The sequence below is a fragment of the Hemicordylus capensis genome, chromosome 6, assembly GCF_027244095.1.
Source record: "Hemicordylus capensis ecotype Gifberg chromosome 6, rHemCap1.1.pri, whole genome shotgun sequence".
NCBI classification, from domain to species: Eukaryota; Metazoa; Chordata; class Lepidosauria; order Squamata; family Cordylidae; genus Hemicordylus; species Hemicordylus capensis.
Window position 1 is genome coordinate 55,084,897 of NC_069662.1, and position 13,737 is coordinate 55,098,633.

A 13,737-nucleotide genomic window follows, 5' to 3' on the forward strand; every position below is an offset into this window, starting at 1 on the left:
GCTGTGGAATGAGAGGCAAACTGGATGGAATCCAATATAACATTGGCTATGAAAGCCTGTACCTTCTGTATCTGTAGTATAGTTTTTGTATCATTTTGATGATTTGTATCTTGTGGAGGAGTCTGCAAAAGCTCGTCCACCCAAAGCAAGGATGCTCAGGACATGATGGAAGCGGCCACAAAGGCACGCACAGATAAGGAGACCATCTTGTGTGCTTTCTTTAAAGTTGACTCCATACAGATTGGGATGTAAATGTATCAAGAAATAAATAAACCCCCACCTCGCAGATTTCACACAGTGATAAGGCCACTGAAAGAAATGATGGCAAAAGGAAGGGGGAGGGAGGGATGGATGGATGGATGGATGGAGATAGATATAGATATAGATAAATAAAACAAGTACTGTGGGTCAAAACACACCAGCTGCAACATGGATGATTGATGGCTTCAAAAAATGGAAGAGAATTTTGGTTTGTATACATAACAAGGGTTAACTATCAAAACGAAAGTGAATGGGGGAGGCTGTGGGCCTGAACCAAGCCCTATGGGCCCAGGACCTGGATCTTTTAAATCTCTAGCAATGCCTCTGCATTAAATCATGCCGTTTGGCTCTGTGTTTGATTTCTGCTTGTTAAATCACAGCTGCAGCTAGTGGAGGATCAGGACTTTGGCATGGATGAAGTCTTTATCTCCATTACTGCCTTGATCCAAATCTAGAATGGTGCCCTAAAGCTGTTGTTTGGCCTGATGGAGCTTCCCTTCCCTGTGATCTTGATGGATCACATTTGGGAAGCAACGTTAGAAAAACAATGTATTTGGACTTCCTTCAACTTGTTTTGTTATGTTCAGTATTATATCATTTTGGTCACTACAGTTGCAAGTATTTTTGCAGACATCATGGTTAGAAATGTCACTTTTATATTTAAAAAAATTAAATGTTTGGATCCTTACAACTTGTTTGCCCATAGGCTGCAGGTTTCTCATTCATGTTAAATCTAGAAACTTCTTCCGAAGCAATATAAAATACTTCTGTCAATCAGGAGCGGCCAGTGAGGGCAGCAAGAGGCACCTTTAAGGAGTAATAAGCAGATGCTTACCAGCGTGCAAGCAGCTCCTGCAAGCTGCCGCATTCTGCCTGCAATCTCGTGTGGGGTGAGGGCACTCCACCTGGCATCCAGCGGGGCTGTGAGGGGGCCCTAGCTTCTTCGCGTGCATGGAGCCTCTTTGCATGCACAGAGACCAGGGCCACATTCAGCCCTGCCAGATGCTGTGCAGTGTGCTGCCCATCCATGCGGCATTATGGGTGGAGTGCAGCAGCTTGCAGGTACTGTTTACATGCTGGTAAGCACATGCTTATTACTCCTTAAAGGAGCCTCTTGCTGCCCCCATTGGCACTTCCCTCACCAGCCGCTCCGGCTGTCAATGTATAAGGGAAGATTTTTTTTTTTTTAGGAAAGGCAGACCCAATTACTCTTGCCAAACCTGAGACGCTGATTTCTGAATAATGCTAACATTTTTTAATCACTATTTTAAAAACCACATACATGGCACTACTGGGGAACACAAGAACACAGGGAGCAGCTACTAAGCCAGACCCTTGGTCCATCCAGCTCAGTATTGTCTACCCAGACTGGCAGCGGCTTCTCCAAGCTTGCAGGCAGGAGTCTCTCTCAGCCCTACCTGGAGATGACAGGGAGGGAACATGGAACTTTCTGCATGCAAGCATGCTGGTGCTCTTCCAGGGACATGACTCACCTATGATGCCACTATCTCTGCTTTCAAGAGTAGAAGTGGGACTGGTGACAGCTCCATAACTGCAGTCCTTTGCTATAACATCCTTGGTACTAGCTTGAGGGAGGGTGGAACAAGGACTACTGGCAGGTGGTGAAGCGGTACTGCTGGTCAGCGTGGAACAGGGACTTATTCGTTGGGATACTGCTGAGGTCTGCAAAATTGGAAACAGAAACATATCACTTACCACAATCAATTAGTGTTGCATGTAAGCACATCAGTGGCGAATACAGGGGAATCTACATGGTATAACAACAAATATGCTTGGCTATTGGAATGTTGTCTAAAAGACTAAAAGAATAGACACAAAGCGACTGTCCTACAGAATATACTAAAACCACTTTCCTTCAACAAAAACAAGGTTAGCACAGGTTGAAATATGTAATATCAGTGTTTCATTTATAGTGCATGTAAAGCTGCATTATATTTTGGAACAGATACACTCTCTACACACAATACCCATTTTTAGATTAATGGACTGGGGTGTAGTGGAGTGGGGGTACGCAGGGATGGAGTGCTGGTATTTATTATTATTTCTTGGCTTCTCTGGCTGTTGGCGTGGGCATGGCCATGGGGGTTGTCATGGAAAGCACCTGCACTTCTTAATTTGCAACTACATCACTGTTAATGGGCCAGGCTAAGCACAATTGAATTCAATGAGATAAGGTAATTACAATTAACTGAAGTCCCATCAATTTCAATGGAACTTAGTAATGATTAACTTTTGTAGAAGTTAAATGTATTGGATTGTATCCTTACAAGAATCTTGCTGGAACAGATCAACAGCCTATCCAGTTCAGAGTCCTGTTTTCCACAGTGGCCAACCAGATGCCTTTGGAAAGCCTGTAAGAAGGTGCTGGGCGTATCCCCTGAAGCTAACGGTCAGAGACATACTGCTTCTGAACCTGGAGGTAGCATCCATTAATCATGAGTAGTAGCCATAGATAGATGAGTCTTTCCTGAATTTGTCTAGTCCTCTTAAAATCTAAGCTAGTTGTCATCATCACTTCTTGGGACAACAAGATCCATAGCTTAATTATGTCATCCTAAATCTCCTGACAATCTCAATGGATGATCCCTGGTTCTAATGATCTGAAAGGATGAACATCTTTTCTCTCTCTACTTTCTCCATGGTACATTAATTTTATAAGCCTCAATTATGTCCCCTCTTAGTTGCCCTTTTAAAAATCTAAAAAGCCCCAAACACCTCAAAAGGAAGGTGCTCCAGAGTTCTGATGATTTTGGTTGCTTTCTTCTGCATCTTTTCCAACATGTGGTATCCTTTTTGAGATGCAGTGACCAGAATTGTACACAGTATTCCAAATGTGGCCAAACCATAAATTTCTATAAGGGCATTAAATCATTATATTTTTGATATATAATAATATATAAGCCGCCTTGGGATTTTCTTAATGAAAGGTGGGGTATAATTTAACAATATAAATAAATAAATAAATAAATAAATATCATTCCTAATGATCCCTAGCATGACATTTACCTTTTTCACAGCTGCTGCACAATAGGTCAACATTTTCATGGAGTTATTCACCACAGACCCAAGATCCCTTTCATGGTTATTCACTGATAGCTCAGACCCCAGTAGTGTATACAAAGTTGGGATTCCGATCATCCTTGACCCCGGTTTGCATACATTTATTTACACTCAACTGCATTTGGCAGTTTGTTGTCCATTCACTCAGTTTGGAGATATACCTTTGGAGTGCTTTGCAATCTTTTTTGGTTTTCAGCATCCCAAATGGTTTTGTGTCAATTGCAAACTTGGCCACCTTGCTGCTTTAACTCTAACTTCAAATCATTTATGAACAAGTTGAAAAGCACGGGTTGTAATACTGATTCTGGGAGGATTCCATTCCTTATTTCTTTCCATTGTGAAAACTGTCCACGCAGTTCTGTCCATGTAGTTCTGTTCTCTGCTTCCTGTTTTTTAACCAGTTAGTAATCCATAAAAGAAGCTGTCCTTTTATTCCATGACTGTTAAGTTTACTCAAGAACCTTTGGTGAGTAACTTTGTCAAAAGGTTTTTGAAAGTCCAAGTATTCAAGGTCAAAGGCATCACCTTTATCTGCATGCCTGTTGATATTCGCAAAGAACTCAAATAATTCTTGTAATATTTTACTCCGTTCCCCACATTTCCCCCAATTTCCTTAGTATATGAAACTTCTGTTTTACAGAAAACTCACATACTTAGAAGTGGCTTCAGTCTGGTTTTAAGAGGTTTCTTGAGGAGTTCTTACAAGACTCTTCCATGCATACCAACACACAGTAGTTGCACACTATTGTCTTTAGAATCAAACTTGAAAATTCCCTGCTTATCTAGAACTGGGTTTTATAGGTCTCTAGCTGTCCAAAGCCAAGAGCTATCAAGCAAGACAGTTCTAGGGTTTGTTGAAGCCATGTCTGAGTCTGATTAGTGACTCTGGACCAGTCTTCCTTGAAGAAGTGGCATGCTCCTAAAGTGAGATTAGAGAACCTCTTTATTTGAGGGATGATCCCGGAGAAAGGTAAACAGATTGCCCACCTCAGTCTATCACAGAGATATAAAAATAAGGTACAAATCAAAATGTTAGCAATATTTTTCTACACAAGCTACTATAAGACTCTTAGTGTGTGATCTAAGTGTGTCTGTCAGGCACCAGAGGGCACGGCTGCTCAACAACCCAGCCAAGTCAGGTGATCTAGGACAGGGATTCCTCAGGGGTACTAGTACCCCTAGGGGTATATGAAGGGCTTCAAGGGAGTAAGAGCCCTCTTGCATCTCCATGCTGCAGCCACATTATTTGTTCCTCATCTGAGAATCAATGGCTTGAAGATAATGTGTTCTCAGCAATGAGTCCACTGCAGAAGGGGAGGGAGGAGGGTGAAGAGATTGGTTAGCTACATGCTGAAGCTCAGTGTACTCCTCCCCTCAGCATGACTGACAGACTTCAGAAAATTAGTGCTGAGTACTCCCATCAAAATTAATGGGACATGGAAACTTGCCCCATTAATTTCAACAAAATTCCTTATGAGTAACTTAACGTGGATATGAGCTAGAATTAACCTGTCTCCCTAACAGAAGCACTTAAATTCATATGTACATGTACACTGTATGTATGTATACATATACACACTTTTAAATATTATAGTTATGAGATGGGCTACTCCAGTAATTGGCTTACATCCAGATTAAGTTACTCAAAAGCAATTTAACTTTTGGGAGAAATGTTTGGGACAAATTTACCTGTCCCATTCATTTCAACAAGAGTACTCCGTGCTAATCTTCTGAAACCTGTCAGTCAGGATGCAGGAAGGGGTACAGTGAGCTTGAGCACATAGTCAGCCAATCAGGAGTAAAGGAGGAGGTTCTTCACCCTCCTCTCTTTCCTTCTGCAGTGGACAAACACACACACTCTCTCTCTCTCAGAATGGGGTACCTGAGATGAAGAGAAGAGGTACAGTTGCTGCAAGAGAAGGGGTACACTTGTTTAAAAAGTGTTCCCTGATCTTGGAAATCAACAGGGGTCTGGTTGGCCCTGTGTAGTGTTGTTTTAGGTTTGATTCCTCAATCTGAGTACTCATCTCTAAGTAGCCATACTGAATCCCATGCCTGTCATTTCCCATCTCCCCTCAGACTTCCACCTTTGGGAACGTAAGAACAGACCTGCTGGATCAGGCCCAAGACCTATCTAGTCCAGGATCCTGTTTCACACAGTGACCCATCAGATGCTTCTGAGAAGCCCACAGGAAAGAGGTGCCCTCTCTCCTGCTGTTGCTCCCCGGCAACTGATATATAGAGGCATCTTGCCTCTGCGGCTGGCCTATAGCCACCAAACTAGTAGCCACTGATAGACCACCATCCTCCATGAATTTGTCTAAGCCCCTTTTAAAGCCATCCAAGCTAGTGGCCATCACCACATCCCATGGCAGAGAATTCCATAGATTAATTATGTGCTGTGTGAAAAAGTATTTCCCTTTGACAGTCCTAAATTTCCTGACCTTCTGTTTCATGGGATGACCCCTGGTTCTACTGTTGTGAGAGAGTGAGAAAAATTTCTCTCTGTCCACTCTCTCTAAAGTAAAGTAAAGTGTGCCGTTGCATCGGTGTCGACTCCTGGCGACCACAGAGCCCTGTAGTTTTTCTTTAGTAGAATGCAGGAGGGGTTTACCATTGCCATCTCCCACGCAGTATGAGATGATGCCTTTCAGCATCTTCCTATATCGCTGCTGCCCAATATAGGTGTTTCCCATAGCCTGGGAAAAATACCAGCGGGGATTCGAACCGGCAACCTCATGCTTGCTAGGCAAGTCATTTCCTGCTGCGCCATTAGGTAGCTTATACCATGCCCAAATAGGTGAGATGGTAAGGAGATTAATTTATTGAAAAGCAGCTGCAATTGCTCTTTTATTTTGAACTCAATAAGAGTTGGATTTATTGTAATATTTTTAAAGGGGTAATACTAAAGAAGTAATGGGCAAGATCTCTGATCTGTTAACTTGCTGTTGTACAAGGCAACTAGATCACCCTATATTTTATTACAGCTCAATCCTAGGAATGTTATGGAAGTAGATTGTCTTCAATAGGGCTTGTTTCTAAATAAGCATAGAGGATCGCGATCTTAAGAGAACATAGAGCACCGTTTATGCTGCACACTACCATTTATATACCGCCCAAACTTTCCTCTTTTTATAAACAGCACTTTATAAAATGGCTAATGTATATGGTTTATTTTTATAGAATGTAGGGCTGCTCTTGAAAAAAGCCTCAACCCTGCACCCATGCCCTTTTTCTGATGATACTAATGTTGCTGCTATTAGACCTATTTCACAGTGTTACTGAAGGCTTCAAATGAGGGTTTCTAATGTGTTCAGCTAGATCACCCTGAAATAAACATACTGGCTGACATGATGGGGGATATTACTCAGTGCCTAACTTGTCCTTTTAATTTCAATGGGACTAATTTAAGTAATTTTCCTCATCATTTCAGTCACTAACCTACCTTATAGGGTTGTCTTAAAGACTACTGAGATAATGCACATGCAGCTCTTTGACAAGAGCAGAAAGAGAAAGAAGCAAGCAGGGCACTGGCAAGCAAAGTTGGGAGTCTGTCCCACTCCCCGCATAGAGCAGGCAACACTGTTGAGGCCAGGAGAAAGTTGCAAATATGAGTCTGGCTCCTAAATTTTGGGGCTGACTCCTAGATCCAAAGAAAATGTGGAACAGATACTAGGGCTCAGTAATATGACAGATGCTCCCAGGATATCAACAGATGATCCCAGGATTTGGAACCCCCCTGCATTCCACTCTGAGGGACTTTTGGAGAGGGTACAAAACCCATCTCTTTGGGATGGCCTTTGGAGTCCAAGTCTAAAAATCTTCTGAATCTTTCTGTATAGTTATTGCTGATTTTGCAAATTTCATCTATTGTAAACCACCTTGCACATATAAATAAATACATATAAACAAGTGGCAAAACAAATTTTTTAAAAAAAAATTTGTTTGGCCACAAACAATGCTACAGGGCAAAAAGTACCTCTACTCATGTAAACAACTGCATTTGCCAATAGGATGTGCCAATAGGATGCACAACAGTAGTCACAAACTGTTGCATGTCAAAGTGACTTAATTTGTTTAATGGGATCTGAAAATTAAGAGCAAATTGATAACCAAATGCCAAATATTAATGATGATTAGCAGGAAAACTGTTGCTAATCCCAACTTCCTACACCACGAACCATCATGCTCAAAAATTAATTCTGGGACAGCAAGGTGGGTTTACTGCTGAAGCATGTGCAAAAGCAACAGGATGCTCTAATTGGAGAAAGACTGGAGGAACAAAGGAAAAGTGTAACAGATGCTATTAATATAAGAGCCTCCTGCCAGGTGATTCAGAGCGCAGTCATACTTAGGGGAGTATACCCGTCTTTTATAGATTGCTCATTCACTGCAGCAGGGGGTAGAAAACAAAAAGGAACCTAGTTGCATTCTGTTTAGAAGCCAGTACTTTAGCAAGGCTTTGGGAAGCCTCAAGGAGAGAACTCCCATTCTCCCCCGACACCCCATCCCAAATGAAAAGAGCAGTGAGACTTTATTCAAGCAGATAGAACTCTTTTCCATCTTAGGACTAGAACTGGTTAAGTATTTTGCAATGGTAAAACAAAACAAAAAAATTGGGCTCTTTTTTTTTGGAAGAAGAAAACACACTGACTGTCATTTATCAAATCTTCCCAGTGCTTTGATTCATGTTAAGTGTTGTATTTGCATGTTTATTCAGAAAGAAGACCCATAGAGCTCTTGTTTCCCAGTAAGCATGCTTAGGTTTGCAGCCTCCTTTCTATTTTCCAAAATACCCTGCTTTGAAATTTCTTCTTGTGGTTAGAACAACTGTGGGACTGAGACTCCCCTCTCCCCCATCCCACACGCACAGCCTTTTTTAAAAAGTGGAAAGTAGTATGACATACAGAGTGTTGGACTGCATGGGTCTCCCTTGCAGATTCCTTCCTCATGCACTCAAGGAAGACTGGGAAGATTCCACCTCAGGAATTGGGGGCAATGGATTCTTCAAAGTATGTTATTTATTGCCTCCTCCAACCCCAGACCCCAATGAAAAGTGATCATGAATAGAAGCTGCCTCTGCTAATGAGATCAGACAGACAGGCTTGCTGGCTGGCTGGGCAGAGGCAAAATCAATGTGTACCTGCTTCTGCAGTGTCACACTATTCCATACTGACCCAGAGAGCGCAAATGGCACACCCATCTTGGTTACTATATGGAGACAAACTGGGCTTGAGTGCAACAAGTGGCTGCTCTGAGGGGTCCCTGGTCATCCTATTGTGGAATTTCAGGGGAGGCCTCTTCAGATTTTGCCATGAAAGCCCTGCAGCATTATTGTGGCTAGGCCTGTCTCTCACCATCATGAGGAAAAGGGAGAGCTTGACCTGCAGGCAGCAGCCCACAAATCCCTTATCAAATTTACCATAACTAGGACTATTAGGAGGGAGAAATGCCTACAAACAAACTACCGATGTTTTTGCCGCTTTGGTTTTAAAATTAATAGGGAGGACCCATTACAAGGAGTCCCAGAAAAATTTGCTGATTGTAGCTGAGACGGGACTGACCTGGGTATGGTGGGGTGGGGGTACTCCTTCCCCTCAAAGGAAGACTTGCTTAGAGGGCCACTTTGTAGCTAGGAGGAGAGGCAAGCTGTGAGAGAACTGCCTTAGGGCCACCAGGGAAAATTTGGAATGTTTGGGGCAGGCTTTGAACCCCCTTCAACTGTGTCCCAGATTTACTTTGTTCCACAGCATAACAGGAATCACTGAGGAAAACAAACCTCATTCTTATCTGCATAGCCACACCCTAAACTCAGTTTTCTGGTAACAGAGTATGACAAAGAGACAGAACCCCAAATTGGCCTTGAAAACTTTCTGTATATATAAAAATACCTTCTATATATAAAACATAAACTAAAAATGGAGTATATTCCCCTTACTTGGTCCTTATGCAGGAAAGATTAGATTAGACCATTTCCAGCTAGAGTTATGTAGGCAAATATCTCTCTCTCAAGAAAGAAAGAAAGAAAGAAAGAAAGAAAAGGAAAAAAAAAGAAAAACAGAAATCAGTTTCAGCACCTTCTTCAGCTTATATATTTAAAAAGCTAGGATTCTCGGCCACAGCTGAAGGTTTGCTAGAGAGGAGTGTGTCAGTGAGCATATGCCACTGAGCCACTGAGTACGCACAGGCATCTTCCATGGATCTGGAATTCAGAAGAATAGTTTCTGGGGTGGTTTCAGAACCTTTCATTTTACTAATCAAGCATTGTATCAGGATCAGGACACAGTGAAACCACTATTGTTTTGCAGAAGATGATAAACCCACCTGATTGTCCTCTTGCACCTCCATGCTGTACTGCTGCCCTGCCTGCACTTCGGTGACTTTCTCTCCCAGGAGGAAGCCCAGTCGAGTCATGAGTGTGTTTGCTGCCTCATCTACAGATGGAGGGGGTCCCAGCTCCTGCTCAGCTTCACCTGTTCGCGGAAAGAAAAACAGGGATATTAATTGTATACATTATATGATAAACCTCCAAGCCACATCTCTAATGTTTCCTTCCCTATCCCAATGCTCCCTTGCAATATTCTAGTAGATGGCAATGGTTATTTTAAACAGAAGGGGTAAAGTTCCCTTCCCCTCCCTTTATTTTCTCCCTTCATGGGGTTTACTATGTATTTTAAAAAAGAAATTATACCCTACCCTTTCAATAACATACTCTCAGGAAAGCAAACAAACAGTAAACACATGGTGGTTTGAGAATGACAAAGGAGAAAAACATGTGGTTTTTTTCTAGCACTTGGAGAATTTGAGGTTGAAGGCTGCAATCCCAAGCACATTTGGTAGAGAGCACATCCCAGCGAACTCAAAAAGCCTTTCTTCTGAGAAAACTTGCAGAGAACCTCACTGCATGAGTTCTTTCACTGATGCCCTGAATGAAGTTGAAATCACTTAGGGCCGCTTCTGAAGTTCCTATGTTCCTAAGTTGCAGTGGTGTGGGAGCTGCAGCACTGTGACTTCATCCCATACCTAAACGTTTATGTGAAAAGCCCCAAGTCACTATGCCAGTCTTGTCTGAGCTTTCAGGAGGAACAATGCTGGCATGGGAATAAGCTACTCAATGTACACTTCTCCCATTACCCAAGTACTCCATTGTGTTTGGTTCCATGGGACAGAGCTTTGCTACGGTGGCTCCCATGTGCCAAAGGCAGTATCAAAAAGTCCCTCTGTTTTCAGAAAAGCTTCTTCTCACATGAGAAGCCCAAGGCCACATATGAAGAGTCCATGCTCTCAGTTCCTTCCATACCAGCATTATCACAAGCCAATACTGGCGATGGGAAGAAATAGCAATGTGGGCCCTTCTCATGTAGCCCAGGGACTCTCACCATACTGCAGCAATGCAGAAAAGTGCCACCCATGCTGCTAGTGCACAGCAGGGGCGTATCTAGGGTAGGGCAGGCAGGGCACATGCCCCGGGCACCACTTGAAGGGGGGGTGCCATTTTCTAAAATTAAAAACATCTTAAAAATGGCCACCAAAAACAAAATGGCATATGCTTAAATGGACTCTGTGAGGCCCTAGGCCAGGCCACGCCTCACAGAGGCCATTTGAGCATGCGCAGTGACCATTTTGTTTTGAGCAGCCATTTCTTTTAAAAAAAAAATTTTTTTTTTTAATGGCCATGACACATGCTCAAATGGTCCCCGTGAGGCCCTAGAGGCCAGCGTGGTAAGGGGGAACCTTTGCAGACCCCTCCACAGCCTTTAGAAAACCTCCTGAAGGGGCTACAGGTTAATATATATATATATAATATAAGTCACTGTACACATATTTAGTTTGGAACTATGTACAGAGAATCAGGGCTTGTGAAAACTGAGCTGAAGCATAAGAGCTAGGATTGTATTCATTTGTTCTTACTTTGCTTCTTGTGATAAGTGAGTTAAATGTGATGTCTTAATAATATGGCTATTAATGGTGAGTGTCTTTAAATCAGTGTGAAATCCTTAGTATTAAGACCCACTGGGAGTTTCTTGCTCTCTTTCTCTCATTTTAACTGTCTTTATGAAATACTAGAATATATTCCAAGCAGTGACACAGTTTACTCTGAATATCCTTTAATTATTTTCAGAGTATCTTGGAAAAGACAAATTCTCCATTGGTTTTTAAAACTTATGTAATAGTGATGCTACAATGCATAGTAGAGAATTAGACAGGCACTTCTGTTTAGTTTTCCAAGTACACCTCCACATAGTATTTGGGTATTTCACTAGCTCCAGCATACTAAAATTTGTAGTTTTCCAGCATTTTTAGGTCTGGCTACGTCCACTGCTAAATAGTTTTTGAAATATTAATAGATTAATGAGCTTGACTTGTATTTTTCAGCGGATATTATGGTAAAGTTATCTGAAAGATGGGTGTCAGATGCTTGGACAGGGGGCGCAATTTCAGTGCTTGCCCTAGGCGCTATTTTCCCTAGATATGCCTCTGGTGCACAGTAATATAAAACGGGGGCCAAACATTATTTGCACATTATATAGGAAGAGGTGATAAGACTCATTGCATTCTACTGTTGTTGTGATAAGGGCTAGAAACACTGGCTGACATGTTCCATAGCATAATGTGGGCAGGTCTGAGCCACCCACACTGCAGCAAGCTCCTAAGGAAGCACTGGTGGTCTTGCACAAGAACACAAATACTTAAAGTAGCCCACTTGCACTTTGAGAGTGCTACTTACATTGGAAATAATATAAGTAGCACTCCCAAAGTGCAGGCACACTACTTGAAGTATTTGCATACTTGTGTAAGATGGCCAGCATTTTCTTAGGAGTCTGAAGTAGCACAAGCAGCTCAGAACTGTGTATATTAAGCTGCAGAACACGAAGGACATTATTTTTATAAAGAGAAACTGTTCCGGATTCTTTGAAACTGCCAGATTCTCTGACTCTGCATAAAACTACACACACATACAGTTTCAGAAAATGAATTCCTGCAAACAAATCAGTACAAAACTGGTTGATCTGTATATACATTTATCAGGACATTTCGACATTGTTTGCAGTATTACTAATCTTGGAAATATCGCCATAGCTCCCAAGGCAAGAAGTTGGGAGTATGAGTAAATACACATTGACTTGAGAGCAACTCATGGGTGATATGAGTAAAAACTGTGAATAAAACCTAAACTTTTACACATGAGGGGCATACAGTGGGACAACTGCAACAAGGAACTAACTTTGTCCAGCTTGTTTGGAAAGGCAACTTTGACCTGAAATAGGCCACCTGGGAGTTATTTGCACATGGCTTCATGCTGTGGGATAAATGTTGAGCAAAGCCACTTCGATTTACACTCGAGGCATTGAGGGAAGCAGGCCCTCCCCTCTGCTCTCAGGTTTGCTTTTGATGCAAGTTCATAGTGTTTTCCTTCTAGCCAACGGGGTGGGAGAGAGATTACTAAAGAGCTACATCTGCATTTGTAAAGAGAGTATCCCTCTTATCATGCTAATGATTCTACATCAGTGCCTCTCCCTATTTGCTCTGGCGTTTTCAGAAAAAGTAGCTTAAAACCAGCATTTTAAGAACTCGGAAAGACATCGAGATAAGCTAGAAACCGCAAGACAAAGCCCAACTTGTGTGTGGAGTGGGCCCAAGGATCTCAAAGGGACGTCAGGGTCAATCTGGCTTGTGTGTGAACGCACACTCTCTCTCTCGAAGGAGATTCGGGGTAAAAGCCCTGTTTGTAAAGCCTCCTGGAGGTGGAAGCTCAAGGGTCAGAATGCCTTGTTGAAGGAATGTTGAATTAACACAGTGCCATGGAGCACATGGAATAAATCCCAGCCCCTTCTAAACAGGTTTGTTGTATTCCTTGATTTATCCTCTCTGATCTTAACCCAAATGGTGGTCTCTCTTGGGGCTCTGTTCATGGTGGCACCACAAGGGTCAGCATGCTGTTATGATTTACAGCGTCAGACTAGAAACTTGGGAGATCAGGTTCAAAGCCCCACTCAGACATAGAACTCACTGGGTGTCCTTGGGCCAGTCACTCTCTTTTAGCCATGCTGTATGAAGAAAACCGTGGTGGTGGTAAAGGACACTATGTACCCTGCCCCAAGTTTCTTGGAAGGGAGGAATAAACGCGAAATAAATGAAATATCAGATACAAGTACAATTGCTTGTGGAATAGTTTTACCCCACAGTCAGTGTGCCTGACTGAACAAGTGCCTGACACTGAACAAAATGCCCAGTCTCTGCAACTCCTGCTGCCTCCTCTGCATAACTAGTGCTGAATGATGCCAACACAATCCTTGGCAAATGTAGCCCAATGATATGCATGAACACTTCCAATCGCTCACAAACAAGTGCTGGCCAAACACGCTCACAGTCTCTTTATCTGCAGAGTTGACA

At 42.4% G+C, this 13,737-nt stretch overlaps 1 protein-coding gene across 18 annotated transcripts in view; it reads right to left on the bottom strand.

Annotated features, from left to right (window-relative positions):
- The window catches only part of TANC2 (tetratricopeptide repeat, ankyrin repeat and coiled-coil containing 2), a 441,341-nt gene that overhangs the window by 71,549 nt on the left and 356,055 nt on the right, over nt 1-13,737 (bottom strand). For all 18 annotated transcript variants that reach the window (XM_053259180.1, XM_053259181.1, XM_053259185.1 and 15 more), the window contains 2 exons: nt 9,667-9,815; nt 1,755-1,944 (listed from right to left, as the gene is read on the bottom strand). In XM_053259180.1, coding sequence (XP_053115155.1) covers nt 1,755-1,944; nt 9,667-9,815 — 339 coding nt within the window. The remainder of the gene's footprint in view (nt 1-1,754; nt 1,945-9,666; nt 9,816-13,737) is intronic.